Here is an 18,934-nt window from a genome sequence, read left to right as displayed (position 1 = left end):
AACTAACACAAAAAGCTAAAAAAGTTATATTCGCACAAGGACGATAGTAGCCATATCCGATGAATATTAAATACGAAGCAAATGTTATATAATTTAACCACAATTGCATTTTATTTTAATAGAGAGGTTAACAGTGAATGGTTTGCCTTTGATCCGTGGAAAAAATGTCTTACTCTGCAAAGCCAATGCATTGCATCCTGAGCGTAAGAAAAAGTAACAGTTATATATTTGCACGTCAAAGTAGAAAGCAAGCATTGGCAAGCTTATTCTCTATACATTCGCAGCCAAAAGAGACGGAACCATTTTAAGGCATACACTGCACTTAATCCTTAGTTTCTTTTGATCCTTCTCGAAAGAAAACTGAATCCCGTGCATAAGAACTACCTCGTCGCCCTGGTTTTAATATGTAAGCCCACAAACTACCCGTTTTAACGGCTTCGCTTCGAACAGGAATCGGTTCGTAAAAGTCCATATAGCTTTCCTTTGCCATACGTCGAATTCCCGGCGGTGTAGGTGGTCGCTCCAAATTACCAGCATCATGAACTTTCAAATGTGAGTACACTGGAGTGTAAGAGCTAGCAACGTCCAGTTCAATTGTTTGTTCCATTGCCCCGCGACCGGGCAACTGAAAGTGTTTTCCTAGAATAGGCTCGCGCAATGGTTTACCATAGAAACGCATACCTTCCTCCTCTTCAGCTACTTCGCGTTCATTTTGCTGAGACTGGCGCATCTTAACAATTTTTGGTTGAACGCCGGCAATAACCTGAGCGCGTAAAAAAGAAAATCAATGAAGAAGAAGTAGAAGAAGGAAGAAGAAAAGCGATGAAAAACACGCAAAGCGTCATCAGCTAAAAACTACAGAATTTTCGCCGTAGTTAAGTTCAAACCTTCATGGTAGTAGAGCTGGCAACTTTCTTGATATCGGGAGGAAAACGCAAACCACGCGCTTCATCAGTTATCGGTTCGAAAGGTGACATCTTTCTCCAAGGCAACGGGGTGCCCAAAGTACCCAAATATCTCCCGCCTATACTCCAAAGGCGTACCGAACAATCATGACTGCCCCTATTAATATATTCCAATTTTCAAAACTATCTAAATTTTTAATTACATACTGAAACTTACGTAATTAAAATTTTGGTAAATTAATAAAAACCACAGAATTTACTGCTTTTAAATGGCCCTTGTATGAGTTAATTAATAACGGTTCCTTTTGATTACGTACTGCCCGCTTTGCACGTGGTAAAAATCTCTCCTTACGCAAAAATATAAATTGCAAACGCAACAGGGGCATGCAGATTTTCACCTTTTCTGAATCTGGTATGCTTGAATTCAAAAAACAAAAATTCTCGATAAATTTTGTAAGCGTAGCGTATTGCTTCATAAACTATAACATCAAAGTTGCTAAAGGGTAAAGCCAATATAGAATTTGCGTCAAGATAGCGAATAAGTGAATATTATGGTACCAAGTAAAAATTATCAATATGGATAATTTTCACGAGAGCCCTTATTTGAAGGATAGCCGAACGTCAACTAACATGGTCCACGTTTACCAGGCATAACTATGCTTCAGCCGCTTCCGTCATAGTTAACCGCAAGTTACCCTTTGTCGTCATGGAAGGATTTGCTTTCTTTATACCCCTGTAAATGATACGGTCCAAAAACTAGACCTAGATGATCCAAATTCCACTTTTCATTAAAAAAACATTAAGAATCAGACCCTTTCGGCATATAAAGACTTTTTCTCATTAGACCCTCTATGAGAGTTGAATCCAAATCATGGTCCCACGGGGTCCAAATTCGGAAAGGTTAATTTCTATGTCAAATTATTATTATGAACGAATTTTCATCAAGAAATACTGAAAAAATTGGACCTTGTTACGACCACATAAGATTCAGTTTGGCTATGAACTGTTGTATAACAATGAGTTCAAAAAATCGCCTCGTTCAATCCAAATTTTTCACAAGAATTTAACATGCCGAAATACTGTTATTAAACGTTAGTATGTCAAATTTTATCTCGAAGAGGTTGAACACAAAAATACACGGAGAAGCGGACAGACGGACCGATAAGCTTAGATCGATTCAAAGAACGGCTCTGAATTCACCGGTATAATAAAAGACAAGTCTATTTCAAGTCCTTCTGCATATTACATGCGCGCGCACAAATTTAAATACTAATTCATCAATCTTAATAAATGGAATACAGGCGCTTGGGCATAAATAAAAAAGACCTTAACAAAAGTTGAAGAATTCGTTTTTAAACTCACCAAAAATTCTGAATATGCCAAATTTTTATATAGCCGCACGCAGTACCAGTGAACAAGTAACGATTTTTTCGATCCGTGCACATGGTTAAAACACAATCACCGACTTTGTGTATAGCATTAAATTCTGTTAAATAGCCACCGCGTTGATGATGGGAATACACTTGTATAATACCAGTTTCTAAAGATACAAGAACGCTGCCTAGAAGTAAATAAAGAAGGCCAACGACTTAATGACTTACTATTGTTTATTCATTTGTAGTTACCATGTTGCTTTGTCATTGGTCGTGTTTGTAAAAATAAGACAGCTTGGACTGACATCGGCAAAGTTGGGGCTAGAATTTTACGTTCCCGTAAATAGTCATCTTCCCTCTGGTCAGCTTCGATTAGTTTACTACCGGTGTAACGATAAGCTTTTATACCAAACTCTTCTTCCACTTCCTTTATAGAATTCATAACCGATCTGCGCAAACTGTGCGACACACTGATATGATAATCAAAAGGCGAATCTTTGGAACCACGGGGCGATCCCCCAACTCCGTGTACAGTTTTAGTATGCTTTAGTTCGATAAATTCTGTAGGATTTTCCACATTATAGCGTCTGTATGGTTGACCCGTTTCCAATTTCCAAAATATTAATTCACCGGAATACGTTGCCGTGACAACACCTTCGCCTAATTTAACGTCGGCGCAAGTAATATCATCAGTATGAAATGTTGGCCATATCTTAGGATCTGTATATTCACGGCCTTCCACATCATTAAACTCAGTGACCTGCTGGTCCCAACCAACAGCTAATATTCTAAATATTCAAAGTTACAAAAGGATATGAAGGAGTGAGTCTCTTTCCTAATTCTATTACCTCTCTACTACCCAAATAACTGCAGTTACTTCATGTTCACTCTTAATGCTCATGTTACGTATGCATACCGCATTATTATAATTCCAGATTTTTAGGGAACCATCACGGGCACCCGTCAGTAGAAATTGTTCCAGCGGATCGAAACAAGCCGCTGTAATTTCAATATCGATATTTTCACCGTAGACCTGTTTAGTGTGGCAATTTTTCATAATAATTTTACGTCTGCCAGACCAAGGATCCCAAACAATAATGAAACTATCTAGGCCGCAAGTAACCACATTTCGAAACAATCTATTATATAATACCACTGATACGGGGGACGCATGCGTATTACCATCAGTTAAATCTACGCGCACGCGTGGATTACATTTAATTGCCACCAATTTGCGACCGCCGACCAAAAGTACTCTTAGTTGCTTGTGATAATGATATACAAGATCAGTTTCGCCATGAAATATGCGTATGAGATCACCAAAAGTTTGCAATAAGGAATGTTCAGATATATCCCAAACTTTAATTACTTTTTGATAGTCTATACTATACGCTTTCTGGTCTTCGGATTGTGTAAAAACTTTAACTATTCCACTGTTATGCCCAGTCAAAACGCCCGATGGTTCACCTGGAATGTAAACATCCCAAATCCGGACAAACATATCTGGTCCGCCTGTTACCACAATATTATTTCGTTCATCTACAGAGAATGTAGTAACACCCTTAAGCAATTAAAAAAAAAAAAATAAACGCAATCAAAATTCACTTGACCATAGATTACTTCTTACCAACGGTATGCGGAAGGAAGATTTTTCATCGCCATAAATAACTACGAGGCCGGCACAACGGCTACGATACTTCTTCGTGTTGCGGTATTCGGCGGCAGCAAATAAAGAATTTAAGGCAATGGAGAAAAAAGCACATTGTATCATTTCCCTATGTATTTTTATATATTCACGACACTTTAATTGCACTAACTTTCCCTATCGATAAACAAAATAAGTTATTTGATTGCGGATGCGTCCAATGTTTGTTTGGATTACCTTTAACACATCGGTCCAAAAAAGTTCTATCAAAGCTGCTCCTGGTTTACTTTGGAATGGTCCTCTTAAATGCGGATCGAATTCCAAGACACGTACATTACCCCCATAATCGCCTAGAACTAATTTTGAATTGCTTTTTCCACGAGGATGAAAGCTATAGCTCATATTGCAGACTGCGAAAGGTAAACTGCGTATAACAATACGTAAACTAAAGGTGGACGCTACCATCTCATGGAAACGTAGCTCACGTTCCGTAGAAGAAGTACACACAATATTGACGTCTGACAAAGCAATTACGCATAGTATCCATGTGGGCATTTTAAGGTGTACTACAAAAGAAAAAACAAAAGATAAATGTTTTCACTTAATCTAAACCACACTAATAACGGCTGTGCATATCTCGAGGCAAACATTCCCAAAATGACATTAACTTCACAACAGTTTTTTCGCGAAATGACGATTTATATCAATCATCGATTGATCGATTAGTTCTACAATTCAAATTTCTATCTCGCCAATCGTGATTTCTAATACCCGTTGACAATGCTTGGAGTACTACTGTTATTAAATAGACTCTTTTTATGTTAAAAAAGATGGCAAAAATATTGGTGTGCATTATTAGGCGACTTAATTATAAATATACTTATTTACTGCTTTCAGACGTTGAGGTACGCACTGGTTCCAAGCCCATTGTCCAGAAACGTATTTGCCCTTCCCGGCTAGCTGTTATCCACACCCCTGCCGTATCTGGTGATTCTTCAAATGCTACATTGCTAAGGATCTTCTTATTTTGTAGCTCTTCTTCATTTAATTCCTCTTCTTTCTTTTTCTCGTCTTCATCGAACCCGTCCATATCGCTTGTTGCCTTCAATAGTGCAATGGCGCAAACAGCCGAACGATGCTCCGACTTTCTAATTATGGGAGGTGTAGATATTGGCAATATAAGTGCTTCTTTCTGACTGGAGGGATCATCTTCTTGAAACCCAAATATCAAATACGAAATGAATTCATTCCAATCGCATTCGAAATCACGATTTTGATTTATTTTCAAAAACAAACGATTATATTCAAGATCAGTGAATTTAATATTAAGTTTCTCTAATTCTTCTCGTAGTTCGGGATAATTTAACGTTTCTTTTACGCTAAATACAGAATAAAGCATCTCAATCTCTTCGCTCTTCAACCACTCATGCAAACGTTCGGGACGATCAATTTGACCCTGAGAGAAATCAGAAGACAATGTCTGATATTCAATTTCTTGCACACTGTCCGAGCCAGTGTAATCGAGCTTAGCTAAGGACATGTTTCTATATAAGTTTATCTACTGCGCAGTTTTATTAATTGCGAACAATACAATCGAATTAAATTTTATTAATTGCGAACAATAGAACAATTGATTAAAAAAATAGATTATAATTCTGTGAAAAATATTGCTTTCAAAGTTTTAGGAAATTTAAGGTAAACATACATACATACATACTTCATGAATATATTTGAAAATAAAAGAAAATTAATGTCATCACTTGATTCCATTCAACATACATACTTCATTGATAGGAGAGTTTTTCTTTTTTCATTTTTTATTCACTTTTCATATTCATTCAATGGTAATAAATAAACATTGTATATAAATATTTATTCACATCCAAACAAACAAAAAAAAAAAAAAATATTTATATAAATTGGAAATAGAATATTTGCACATAAATAATGAGAAGATATTACTTTAAATTTTTTAGGTTATATGGCTGACTTCGCAACAAGTCACATTATCAGTTGTTCGGAGCCAAGAGGCGTCATAAGCAGAAAAGAAGTGCGCGACGGCCACGTTACTACGGAATTTTGACGAATCTGCTGATCTTTTGCATAAAATTCGCAAAAGGTACATTTTGAAAGACTTAACTGACAAATGGACCTTGTCCGTAAGTATGAGATGACGAGCATTGAACTGAGCGCTGTTCAGCCGTTAGAATTAGCTGTCGATGTTGGCAGGTACATCCGACTACCTGTAGAAACCAAAAACAACGCCAAATTGTTTACAAGAAGGTCAAGGATTCCAGCCCAGCCGTGTGATCAGACATCTGTGCACCAGTGATAGGACCAGGAAAGACAATGAACTAAGATTCTTGCTCAATATTATCTAATTGTTAACATTTTCCAAGTTTGGCTCTTAAACTGTCATGGGTGAGTAACTATTTCCTCTCATCCATTAACTCCTATATTCCCAAGTCTTAAGGAAAGTATGACAAGGTTGATCTAATGCTTTCGAAGGGAGAAGAGGCCCCTGGGCGGATCGATAGCTCGTTGAATATGATTAGGTTGCGATTAACACGCGTTGTTTAAGTTTTCTGTTTGTTGGAATACTTGTAAATTTAGATTAAGCGGTAGCAGTTAGACGGACATGCAAGGGCGACACTATTGTGTGGGCCACTTAATGAGCATATGGAAATTAGCTAGTGAATGGCAGTTGCCCTGCATACACGCAGCGACAGAATGTTTTTTGAGTTTTGGATTTTCTGCTCAGTACGTTAAGAATTTTTATATGTTGTACGGGCAATCCTACGTTTAGAAAAATGGAAAAGAAGTAGAAGAAGTATAGAAGATTCGACGGTTTGCGGTTTCTTCCCTATTTTCTTTGTTAGTCCGTTGAAATTCTCGTCTTTACCCATTCTCTTACACATCTTTACTTTGCATTTATTCTTCTCTAATCTACACATTATTTAAAAGGTTCACAACCTCATGGCTGAAAGTTCTCTCACTTTCGGAATTCGAACGTTTCTTTCTATTTAGTGTCCAAGTTTACTCTAATCGTAATAGCTTTAGTTATCGGCGGCGTTAACATCGCTTCACTTCCTGGATAGTATATAGCGAAATTTTGAGAAATGTTGTTTGGATCGGATAAGCCGATGATTTAAACCTTTTCCTATCCTCCACTTCCTACAAAGGACACGGCCAGATTATCTAATTTTTAACATTTCAAGGTAAGTTCTAATACACAATGCTACTGTGATATAAAAATCGATCATACCGAATTTCGAACATGTAAATCGTTTTCTTATACCCGTTTTTTTATATTCGGTTTCTTGTAAGCCTTCGTGAAATGGGGTTTTGGGTTTTGTAAGATTTCTGGAAGGCTACTATATACTCTTGGTAACTAAACGCAAGTGTTGCGCTCATTTGGGTATGTGTTTAATCTGCACCATCAAGGACACAGTGATGGTCAAAGTAAATGAGCAAAATGAAGTTTGAAGCTTGCACGCAGGTTGGTATCGAGAATGGGCCAAATTGATTAGAGCACAAGCCCTCAGTAAAGTGTAAAATGAATGCAGCTCACAAATTATGAAAGATAGAAGCCTAAAATTCTTCACAATTACTTGTCGAGAAACTCTACTATTTATGCGCAAAAATCGAACGCGAGTTATGAGTGATAAAATTTCTTTTTTTTCACTTTTTTGAAGTTTTGCGCTTGTTAATCGCAAAATAAAGACAGAATGTTCAAAACGAAGTACTTTGTAACGTTCTCAAATATATATGGTCAACAACACGACGGTATCAAATAAAAGTGCTTGAAGAGTAGAATGCGAAAGGCCAAGTGTGTTAATTCTAAATTAATTATGGTGGACGTCGTAACGTGGGATATTGACTTTTCTTAACAATGTCTTTAATGAATAAATTTTATTTTATTATATAATTTTTAAATTATATTTTTACGAATTAACTTTCAACTTTTTTAATACAACTATTCTGTTTTATAGAAAAGCGTGATAAAAAGATACAAATCGCCACAGCTAAAAACCCATTTGGAAAAAATAAAAACACGCCGCTTCGTTTGCAATTCTAGTTCGAGCACTTGAAATTCCCAAATAGAACAGGCACCGAGGATGCAAACGACAATTAAAGAAAAGCTTTGAGCAACTAATTTTATGACAAATTCCGCGAAATAAATATTCCTTTCCAAATAATAAACGTTATGGTCCGATTTAAATAAGGCTTATCAATTTGGTTCTGGTCAAATACAATTTATTGATAAGCAAAATTATTTACATACAACGTGCTATCAACTCATTAATGCCATTGCCTCGATCACCATATTCTCCTCCACGTTTATAAGGAACTGAGACTTTGTTCTTCCAACCGTCTCGGGGACTTGAAAGCTACATATATAAATATATGGAAGTATATATAATGTGAAATTGTTTAAATTGTTGTTGATTAAACAAAACTCACCAAAAATGAGCACAAAAAATTGATTACGCTTTCAAAATTCGTACCAACGGTGTATATTTCATGTATAATATCTTCCAAACAGATTATGCCCTTGTCGCCTAAGATATCTTCAATCACCGTGTTAGATTGTATGGCTGTTTTTTTTCCCCCGATTCGTGCAAAGCCTTTTTTAAATATTAATTCACGTATAGTACTAAGTGTAGGAAAGCCATACGCAACAAATGGTTCAATCACTTTTAGAAGCATTTGATTTTCTTTGGAGTTCTCCAAAAAGACGGCATTATGACGTACCGGCATTCTTAATGTGCGTAATATTGTGTTTGTAGTTTCGTCGAAAACCTTCTTTCCTGCGTGCCTCATAACAAGTAATAGCTTCTGGTTCGTTTTCTGTGCATCATTAGTTTTAAGTATATTTGTTCGTAAAACACGCTTGATGCGATTCGCTGTACGTTCGGCCTTAATATAGTTCATCACAAACGACTCCGGCCTGCGGAATTTGGGATACTTTTTAGATTTTGCAATTCGCTCAGTCCTAAGCTTTTTTTTCTGTTCAATCGACGCTTTATCTTTCAAAATACGTCGCTTGCGATGAGCTAATACAGAAACAGTTTTTCCGGGCAATTTGTTAGGTACAACGTATCTACAGGTCAAAAAATATAATTTCATATTTAAGACATACTGAAATAGTTGCAAACGCTTACTTGTCGGACATTTCTTACTAATTGTTTCTAAAATGTAATGTTTCTAAAAAAACTCTCCGCCTTTTCGTTTGAAAATACGAAGTTTTTTGTATAAAAATACAACACGTGTTGCAGTAATCAAAACAAATCCACAGTTGCATTTTATAGTAATTTTAACATAGTTTCCGAATATAAAATATTTAATCGACCTGAGGCGGCCAGGTGGAAAGCAACATAACCCCATAAATAAAAACCTTGCATATTTTATTGAATGTAAGCCTATCGCTTAATTCCAATCTCGCTTTGAATACTATGTTAAATAATAAATAAATAAATAATTAAATACTACAGTTAAAATATGTAAAATAGACTGAAAAAAGACAGGCGATTTTACTTATACCTACCTCATAAGCATTTAAATAATTTGATCCATCAAATTTTAAGTAATAACACTGACATTTTATCTTGCAATTTTTTTTCAAAATTCCTGTGCATCCTATGATGCAATAGTGGATTTGCCGGCACTATTAACAAAGACATAACTACGCCCATTTAAGGCTCCAAGAAACTGCTTTAGGCACGCTTTAGCGCAATTATTTCCATAAAGTCAAGTGAAGAGAAAAGTCAAGATTTTATTCATCACCCTACAGCCCATTGTTTACACGCTCTCTCCTTCTCTCTCTCCCAATATTATGGTTAATACATCTTGTTCCACCGTATGTAAGTGATTTGTTATTACCACCTAATACACAAATTGGTGTAAGTTTTATTAATAGCATAGAAATTTGAAATTCTTTTTCAATCGTGTATGTAATTTCTAACAAACTGTAATATCGACGCATAAGACCTTAAAATTCATAATGCGGTGATTAGTGGCCACATATATGATCCAGCTTACTTTTCAAAATAAGTGCCATTTCTTCTGAGCATTGAACATCTTAAAAAACAGGTTACCTTTTGGAAAGAATGTAAAATCACCAATTTATTTTAATTTCATATTATGAGCCATTAACCATTTTCACCAGAAATACTGGCGAAACATTTGAATTGGTTTTTTTTCTGATTTCATTAGATGGTGTAAGTTTCGTGTTCTTCTTATTTTTTGGCCGAGGTTTCTTATTCTTCTTATTTCTACATTAGTATTGTCAAAATTGAAAGTCAATAAAATGCCTTATGTGCCCTTGTTCAAACCATAGGCAACTCTGCTACAAGATGTTTTTAAAGCTACTATGTTTCTTCTATGCCTTCTTCTTCTTTTGTTATTCAGCATTTCAGTAACCGAGAATTCGTTGAGATAAGTGCAAATTTAGTTATATATCAAATGGTGAGTATTGTATTGGAACAAAAGCAGCCTGTGAAATACCTAGAGCATACAGCGACATTGGTTGTCAACATATCTTAAATTAACAATAAGAAGAAAAAAAACGAAAGCAAGTAAGTAAATCTTTGGAAATTTTAATTAAACAATTTATTTATTTAATGAATTCTTCAACTCATAGTACAATATGGCTGATGCCGCCGCAAGACAATTGCAGTATGAGTACAAGGCTGTAAGTAAATAAAATCAAATAGTCTTATACACACGCTCCATTCTGATTATTTGTTATTTTCTTTTTTTTAACAGAATTCGAATTTGGTTTTGCAAGCTGATGTGCGGCTTATTGAGCGGCCCCGAAGAGATGAAGCGACTGGTGAAGTAATGTCTTTGGTGGGCAAACTAGAAGGTACACGCATGGGTGATCGTTATCAACGCTCGAAACCAGAAAAGACCGAAGAGCGCAAAGCCAAGCGTCAAAAACGAGACGAAGCACAATACGATTTTGAAAGAATGAAAGGTGCCACGTTATTATCTGAAGGAATTGACGAAATGGTTGGTATTGTTTACCGTCCGAAAACTCAAGAGACTCGTCAAACGTACGAAGTACTTTTGAGTTTCATACAAGAGGCTTTAGGGGATCAGCCACGCGATATATTATGTGGTGCAGCAGATGAAATTTTAGCAGTATTGAAAAATGATAAGCTGAAAGACAGAGAACGAAAGAAGGAAATTGACAGTTTATTGAGTTCGGTAACAGAGGAAAGGTAAAAATATTGTGCACAGATGTTTTTCACAAAGCAATCATATATTCTTATTACAAATTGTAGATTCGCTTTGTTAGTAAATTTGGGAAAGAAAATCACTGATTTTGGTTCAGATGCTGTTAACGCTTTAACGCTAAACAACAATGAAGAACAAATTGACGAAACATATGGCATTAACGTGCAGTTTGAGGAATCAGAGGAGGAAAGTGATAATGACATGTACGGTGAAATACGTGATGAGGATGGTCAAGACGAGGGTGAAGAGGCGCGCATTGACCATACTTTGCATGCTGAAAACGTGAGTGTAAAAATCGTGATATTTAATATTTTCGAGCAAATAATATGACATGTTAAGTCATAAGCGATCGGTTAGGTTTACAATAATTCAATGCAAGAAAGCGTTGAAAAATATATGATTATATGTAACTAAATCCACTAATTAAAAAATATAATTCTTTTTCAGCTTATAACTGAGGAATCGGCAAATGTTAAAAAGGAACGTTCTCTACATCCTTTGGATATCGACGCGTATTGGTTGCAGCGTTGTTTAAGTAAATACTATAAGGATGCAATAGTTTCTCAAAGCAAAGCTGCCGATGTTTTACGTATTTTAAAAGATGCTGCTGATGAAAGGGAATGTGAAAACCAATTGGTCCTATTGCTGAGTTATGACTGCTTTGATTTTATAAAGCAGTTGAAACTTAATAGGCAAATGATCCTTTATTGTACTATGTTAGCCTCTGCACAGAGCGAGAGTGAGAGCCAGCATATACGTAAACAAATGCGTAACGACTCTCATTTGGCTAAAATCTTGCGTCAATTAGAAACTTGTAAGACGGAGGATGAAGAAGGTTATGGAAATACTTCCCGTTCACACAAAACTGATAAATCGAACAATGATGAAGGTAGTCAAACTAAGGGCGGTCAAGTCAAAGGAGTACGGCAAGTTCTGGAACTGGATGAATTATCATTTTCACAAGGCTCTCATTTTATGGCAAACAAGAGATGCCAGCTTCCAGATGGATCATTTCGTAAACAGAGGAAGGGTTATGAAGAAGTACATGTACCCGCTTTAAAACCGATACCCTTCGAAGACAAGGAAGAACTGCAGAATATAGACAAGCTACCAAAGTATGTACAACCAGTGTTTGAGGGTTTTAAAACTTTAAATCGCATACAGTCACGCCTATGGCATGCCGCTTTAGAATCTGATGAAAATGTGCTGCTTTGTGCTCCGACTGGAGCAGGTAAAACGAATGTAGCCTTGCTTTGCATGATGCGTGAAATTGGTAAACACATCAACGAAGATGGTACTATTAATGTAGATGATTTTAAAATCATTTATGTGGCTCCAATGAAATCATTGGTCCAAGAAATGGTGGGTAATTTTGGACGACGTTTGGGTTGCTATAACTTGACAGTGTCTGAGTTGACTGGCGATCATCAACTCACACGTGAACAAATAGCAGCTACTCAGATTATTGTTTGCACTCCCGAAAAGTGGGACATCATAACTCGTAAAGGCGGAGAGAAGACTTTTACATCTTTAGTGCGATTGGTGATTATCGACGAAATTCATTTATTGCATGATGAGAGGGGCCCTGTTTTAGAAGCTTTGGTAGCGCGTACCATACGCAATATTGAAGTTACCCAAGAAGACGTTCGTTTAGTAGGTTTGTCAGCGACTCTGCCAAACTACCAGGATGTCGCAACTTTTCTGCGAGTTAAACCTGACAAAGGTCTATTCTATTTTGATAACAGCTTCCGCCCTGTAGCTTTGGAGCAGCAGTACATCGGAGTTACTGAAAAAAAGGCTTTGAAGCGTTTTCAGGTTATGAATGAAATTGTTTACGAAAAAACCATGGAGCATGCTGGACGTAATCAAGTTTTAGTTTTTGTTCACTCTCGCAAAGAAACTGGAAAAACAGCACGAGCGGTACGAGATATGTGTTTGGAAAAAGACACACTTGGCAGTTTTCTAAGAGAGGGCTCAGCTAGTATGGAAGTGTTACGTACCGAGGCCGAGCAAGTGAAAAATTCTGAATTGAAGGAATTATTACCTTATGGCTTTGCCATACATCATGCCGGCATGTCAAGGGTAGATCGCACTTTGGTAGAGGATCTGTTCGCCGATCGACACATACAAGTGCTGGTTTCAACTGCTACTCTAGCTTGGGGTGTTAATTTACCAGCGCATACTGTTATTATTAAAGGCACGCAAGTTTATAATCCCGAAAAAGGTCGCTGGGTTGAATTAGGTGCTTTGGATGTATTGCAGATGTTAGGACGCGCTGGACGACCGCAGTACGACACGAAGGGTGAGGGCATACTCATTACTAATCACAGTGAATTACAGTTCTACTTGTCTCTCTTAAATCAACAACTTCCGATTGAATCACAGTTCGTTGCAAAATTGCCGGATATGTTAAACGCTGAAATCGTTTTGGGTACAGTTCAAAATCTCAAAGATGCCGTGAACTGGTTGGGTTACACATATCTATACATTCGCATGTTGAGAAATCCTACTCTGTACGGCATAAGTCATGATGCGATTAAGGACGATCCATTACTCGAACAAAGAAGAGCCGATTTAGTGCACACAGCAGCTTTACATTTAGATCGGAGTGGTCTGGTTAAATATGATCGTAAAAGCGGGCAATTTCAAATTACTGCTTTGGGTCGGATAGCCTCGCATTATTATTGTGGTCATGAAACCATGATGACATACAACCAACTTCTGAAACAGACACTATCAGAAATTGAGTTGTTCCGTGTTTTCTCTTTGTCGTCAGAGTTTAAACATATTGCCGTGCGAGAAGAAGAGAAATTAGAGCTGCAAAAATTAATGGAACGCGTGCCCATACCAATTAAAGAGTCCATGGAGGAGCACAGCGCAAAAGTAAACGTTTTGCTCCAAGCATATATTTCACAACTTAAATTGGAAGGGTTTGCTCTCATGTCTGATATGGTTTTTATAACTCAATCGGCATCACGTTTAATGCGCGCTATATTCGAAATAGTGCTGTACCGTGGATGGGCACAATTAGCGGATAAAGCTTTGATTTTATGCAAGATGATCGATCGCCGTATGTGGCAGTCCATGACTCCTTTGAGGCAATTCAAGAAAATGCCAGATGAAATCGCCAAAAAACTGGAGAAAAAAAATTTTCCTTGGGAACGACTTTATGACCTGGAACCTCATGAGATCGGCGAACTCATACGCGTGCCGAAATTGGGTAAAACCATACATAAATTTGTTCACCAATTCCCCAAATTGGAATTATCCACTCACATTCAACCTATTACGCGTTCTACATTGAGAGTGGAACTTACTATAACGCCAGATTTTCAATGGGACGAAAAAGTTCACGGCCTATCTGAAGGATTTTGGATTCTTGTAGAGGATGTGGACTCTGAAATTATACTACATCATGAATTTTTCCTTCTGAAAGAAAAGTACTCTCAAGATGAGCATCAGTTGAAATTCTTTGTGCCCGTCTTCGAACCACTTCCTCCCCAATATTTTTTGCGGATAGTTTCAGATCGATGGATAGGTTCGGAAACCCAATTGCCAGTTTCATTTCGTCATTTGATACTGCCAGAAAAGAACATGCCGCCCACTGAATTACTTGATTTACAGCCCTTACCCATTTCAGCCTTACGAAATACAAAGTTTGAAAAATTTTATGAAAAATTTCCTCAATTCAATCCCATTCAAACTCAAGTTTTCAACGCTGTTTATAACAGCGACGACAACGTTTTTGTAGGAGCGCCGACTGGATCGGGAAAGATGACCATTGCAGAATTCGCCATAATGCGCTTGTTTTCTCAGCAACCTGAAGGACGCTGTGTTTATCTAGTATCTAAGGAAGATTTGGCTGATTTAATTTTTGCTGATTGGCAAACGAAATTCGGCACATTAATCAACAATTTAGGTAAACGCAGCTTGAACGTGGTTAAATTAACTGGTGAAACCGGCACGGATCTTAAGTTGTTGGCCAAAGGACAATTGATAATAACAACAGCAGATAAATGGGATGTATTATCAAGGCGATGGAAACAGCGTAAAAATGTCCAAAATGTCCAACTGTTTATAGTGGATGAACTGCAATTGGTTGGCAGTGAAGATGGTCCCGTGTTGGAAGTGGTTTGTTCACGTATGCGCTATATATCATCTCAGATCGAAAAACAAATACGTATTGTAGCTTTGTCCTCTTCCCTTGCGGATGCTCGTGATGTCGCCCAATGGCTAGGTTGCAATGCCAACGCTACCTTCAATTTTCATCCCAGCGTAAGGCCGATACCATTAGAGTTGCATATACAGGGCTTCAATATCACACATAATGCTACACGTATTGCCTCTATGTCTAAACCAGTATATAATTCCGTTCTGAAATATAGTCCCCATAAGCCGGTGATAGTGTTTGTCTCGTCACGAAAACAAGCGCGTCTTACGGCTATTGATATTTTAACTTATAGTGCTTCGGATTTACAGCCCAACAGATTCTTTCATGCCGAGAAGGAAGATATCAAACCTTTCTTGGATCGGATGACGGACAAAACTCTTAAAGAGACCTTGTCACAAGGTGTAGCATATTTACATGAAGGCCTAACGGCTGCTGATCATCGTCTAGTGGAACATTTGTTTGATACAGGCGCGGTGCAGGTTGTTGTCGTAGCTCGTGACCTGTGCTGGGGCATGAGTATTTCTGCCCACTTAGTCATAATAATGGATACACAATTTTATAACGGCAAAAATCATTCCTACGAGGATTATCCTATCACTGACGTTTTACAGATGATCGGTCGCGCTAATCGGCCTAATGAAGATGCAGATGCTAAATGTGTGCTGATGTGTCAATCATCAAAAAAGGATTTTTTTAAAAAATTCCTTAACGAACCGTTACCTATCGAAAGTCATCTGGATCATCGTTTGCACGATCATTTCAATGCCGAAGTTGTAACTAAAACCATTGAAAACAAACAAGACGCTGTCGATTATCTTACTTGGACTTTTCTTTACCGACGCCTTACGCAAAATCCAAATTATTATAACTTGCAAGGCATTACTCATCGCCATCTCTCAGATCACTTGTCTGAATTTGTCGAAAACACTCTTTCCGACTTGGAGCAATCGAAATGCATTAGCATAGAAGACGACATGGATACTTTACCTTTAAATTTGGGAATGATAGCCGCTTATTATTACATCAATTATACCACGATCGGTGAGTATTTATAAATGATGGACAAACTCAGAACGAAATGTAAACATTTTTTATTTTCATTCCACTTTCAGAATTATTCAGTTTATCGCTGAATAGTAAAACTAAAATTCGAGGACTGTTAGAAATCATTTCTTCGGCAGCTGAATATGAAGACATAGTAATACGTCATCACGAAGAAAACATATTGCGTAATTTATCACAACGTTTACCCAATAAACTTAGCGGTCCCAATGACGCGATGCCAAAGTAAGTTTTTATTTGCATTGCCTGACCTATATTAAATATGTTAAAATCGCTCTCTTTTTTTATTGAAGATTCAATGATCCACACATCAAGACGAATCTCTTATTGCAAGCGCATTTATCTCGCTTACAATTGGGTCCGGAATTGCAAGGCGACACTGAAATCATATTAGGAAAAGCGGTCCGACTTATACAAGCTTGTGTCGATGTTTTAAGTTCAAACGGATGGCTATCGCCGGCTGTGGCTGCCATGGAATTGGCCCAAATGGTTACACAAGCTATGTGGAGCAAAGATTCGTATCTCAAACAATTGCCACATTTTAATGCGGATATAATCAAGAGATGTACAGAAAAGGTGCGTAATTTCGAGCAGAAATGTTGATGTTTCTTTTAATGTAAAAAATTTGTTTATATAGAAAATTGAAACTGTTTTCGATATTATGGAATTAGAAGATGATGATCGCTCACGTCTTCTACAATTGAACGATGATCAAATGGCTGATGTGGCCAGATTTTGCAATCGATACCCCAACATAGAAATAAACTTCAGGGTAGAAGATAAAGACCGAATACGTCCGGGTTCCACTGTTAACGTGGACGTACAGTTAGAACGTGAAGATGAAGTCACGGGCCCAGTTATAGCTCCCTTCTTCCCTCAGGTTAGTAAAATGCTAAATTGTTTATTATGCTCAAATTTTTAATTTTTTTTTTATATCTTTCTTTTTTTTAGAAACGAGAAGAAGGCTGGTGGGTTGTCATTGGCGATCCAAAGGGTAATTCCTTACTTTCTATTAAACGTTTAACATTACAACAAAAAGCTAAAGTCAAGCTGGATTTCGTCGCTCCAAGTCCTGGCCGTCATGAATACACTTTATATTTTATGAGTGATTCCTATTTAGGCTGTGATCAGGAATACAAATTTCTAATTGAGGTGGCTGATTTTCAGTCCGATAGTGACAGCGGTTCGGATTAAACACTACTGCCACGTTTTCTACTACTGAAATAATTTATCTCGTGGGGTGGGATAATAAAATTAGAGGAAGAAGGCTAGCTTATCGCATGAAAATGTATTTTGAGATAGTGCCGCGACATTGTAGGCTTTTTTTTTTTATTAATGAAATATATGAACATAAATATGAAATTATAGTACATTTTACGTATTTAAATGTAAGCTATGACACAAACTCAAAAAAGTTGAAAGATATTACATGTTGGGCAATAATTTGAAACTAAAGCGTTCAAGTGAATCTCGAAGAAGCATGTGTAATTTACTTGTACATGTACCTCTGTACACTTGTGTATCTGTATTACATTAAAGAGGAATTTAACAAATATGGATTTTACAATATTTATCTGTCTTAGGTTGCACACTAATATATTTACGTTAGCAATATGTATAATGGAATCTGTGATCAGTTTGCTGTTCTCCTTATCGTGGAAAGTCGATATCAAATTTACATTTTGGATAGCTCGATAGTTTGCGCGATATCGAATGCAATATCACACTTTAGGTAGAAAGCATAATAGCCATCGTACTTCATTTTCAAAAGGAATATAAAGTGAAATATGGTTATGAAACCACATCTTTAACAAAATTAATGGACAGAAACAGATTACTTAACCTCAGATATTCCAAAATATTGGAAAAAAATGACAATATAAAATAATTATTTTCGTTTCTTTTACCTTTTGGGGTCGAAAAATTTGAAAACTGATAGATGAATATGGAATTGAAAAAACTTGTGAACAGTATTTAATGAACTATTACAACTTAAATATCAACTAATCGAGAGAATTTTAACATCATTGTATCAGCAATAAATCAATAATAATCATCTTTATTGCGGGTATTAACCTAAACCTCGTAAACGTCGTAACGTTACTGCATATAAGGGTTTTGTCATTTACAGTCTTGACCCATTTCTTTTATATATATATATATAAAAAGGAGAAAAATTATATAATCAACATTGTTAATCTTTATCTTTTATGATAAATCCTAACTTTTTGTCCAATTTCTTTTCTAAATTTTATATTTAATATATATATTTACTTATGTGACTTTTTTTGTATTTTTTTTTTTATACATCTGCCAATGATATCAGGCGTTTTCCCTTACTATTCCCTTACTTTCCTGGAAATTAAATACAAATGAAGGCAATAAACTTATTTCCATTAAAAACAGATTAAATTTTAATAAATAAAACTTTTAATGTCTCTATAATGACTTTTTAAAGGTTCAAAGCTTTTTATCATAAGTTTTCTAATCAAATTTTTCGCAATTTCGTAAACTTAATTTCCTAGTTGCTAAAAAT

The 18,934-nt window shown here is 36.5% G+C and overlaps 3 protein-coding genes across 3 annotated transcripts; 1 reads left to right on the top strand and 2 right to left on the bottom strand.

The window, feature by feature from the left end:
• Positions 1–225: 225 nt before the first annotated feature.
• Positions 226–5,463, bottom strand: LOC119632964 (WD repeat-containing protein on Y chromosome-like). Its single transcript, XM_038026132.1, is given in 9 exon segments — positions 226–763; positions 888–1,062; positions 1,119–1,322; positions 2,268–2,466; positions 2,531–3,066; positions 3,127–3,839; positions 3,906–4,100; positions 4,161–4,489; positions 4,812–5,463. Coding segments are annotated over 9 exon segments (3,444 nt in total). The 3' UTR covers positions 226–322.
• A 2,673-nt stretch (positions 5,464–8,136) lies between these two features.
• On the bottom strand, positions 8,137–9,212 carry LOC119633643 (60S ribosomal protein L7). The gene is made up of 3 exons (XM_038027285.1): positions 9,089–9,212; positions 8,388–9,027; positions 8,137–8,314 (listed from the first exon to the last, which is right to left on the bottom strand). Exons 1-3 carry the CDS (start codon positions 9,097–9,099, stop codon positions 8,201–8,203), a joined length of 765 nt encoding a protein of 254 aa, XP_037883213.1. The 5' UTR covers positions 9,100–9,212; the 3' UTR covers positions 8,137–8,200.
• A 1,119-nt stretch (positions 9,213–10,331) lies between these two features.
• On the top strand, positions 10,332–17,812 carry LOC119633164 (putative U5 small nuclear ribonucleoprotein 200 kDa helicase). The gene is made up of 9 exons (XM_038026510.1): positions 10,332–10,501; positions 10,567–10,617; positions 10,692–11,149; positions 11,213–11,447; positions 11,613–16,377; positions 16,449–16,623; positions 16,692–16,974; positions 17,036–17,278; positions 17,350–17,812. The coding sequence occupies exons 2-9, from the start codon at positions 10,573–10,575 to the stop codon at positions 17,590–17,592; spliced, it is 6,447 nt and encodes a 2,148-aa protein (XP_037882438.1). The 5' UTR covers positions 10,332–10,501; positions 10,567–10,572; the 3' UTR covers positions 17,593–17,812.
• The last annotated feature ends 1,122 nt before the right edge of the window (positions 17,813–18,934 follow it).

This window comes from Glossina fuscipes, unplaced genomic scaffold (genome assembly GCF_014805625.2).
Source record: "Glossina fuscipes isolate IAEA_lab_2018 unplaced genomic scaffold, Yale_Gfus_2 2, whole genome shotgun sequence".
NCBI classification, from domain to species: domain Eukaryota; kingdom Metazoa; phylum Arthropoda; class Insecta; order Diptera; family Glossinidae; genus Glossina; species Glossina fuscipes.
Note: the sequence above shows the minus strand (reverse complement) of the source record. Positions and strands in the feature narration are given on the sequence as shown.

Bases quoted from the DNA above. Each gene is read 5' to 3' on its own strand.
- LOC119633643 (XM_038027285.1), bottom strand. The intron at 8,315-8,387 runs GTGAGTTTTGTT...TTATATATGTAG, and splicing joins ATTTTTTGTGCTCATTTTTG to CTTTCAAGTCCCCGAGACGG.
- LOC119633164 (XM_038026510.1), top strand. From the start codon at position 10,573: ATGGCTGATGCCGCCGCAAGACAATTGCAGTATGAGTACAAGGCT. The intron at 16,378-16,448 runs GTGAGTATTTAT...TTCCACTTTCAG, and splicing joins CATCAATTATACCACGATCG to AATTATTCAGTTTATCGCTG. The intron at 16,975-17,035 runs GTGCGTAATTTC...TTGTTTATATAG, and splicing joins TCAAGAGATGTACAGAAAAG to AAAATTGAAACTGTTTTCGA.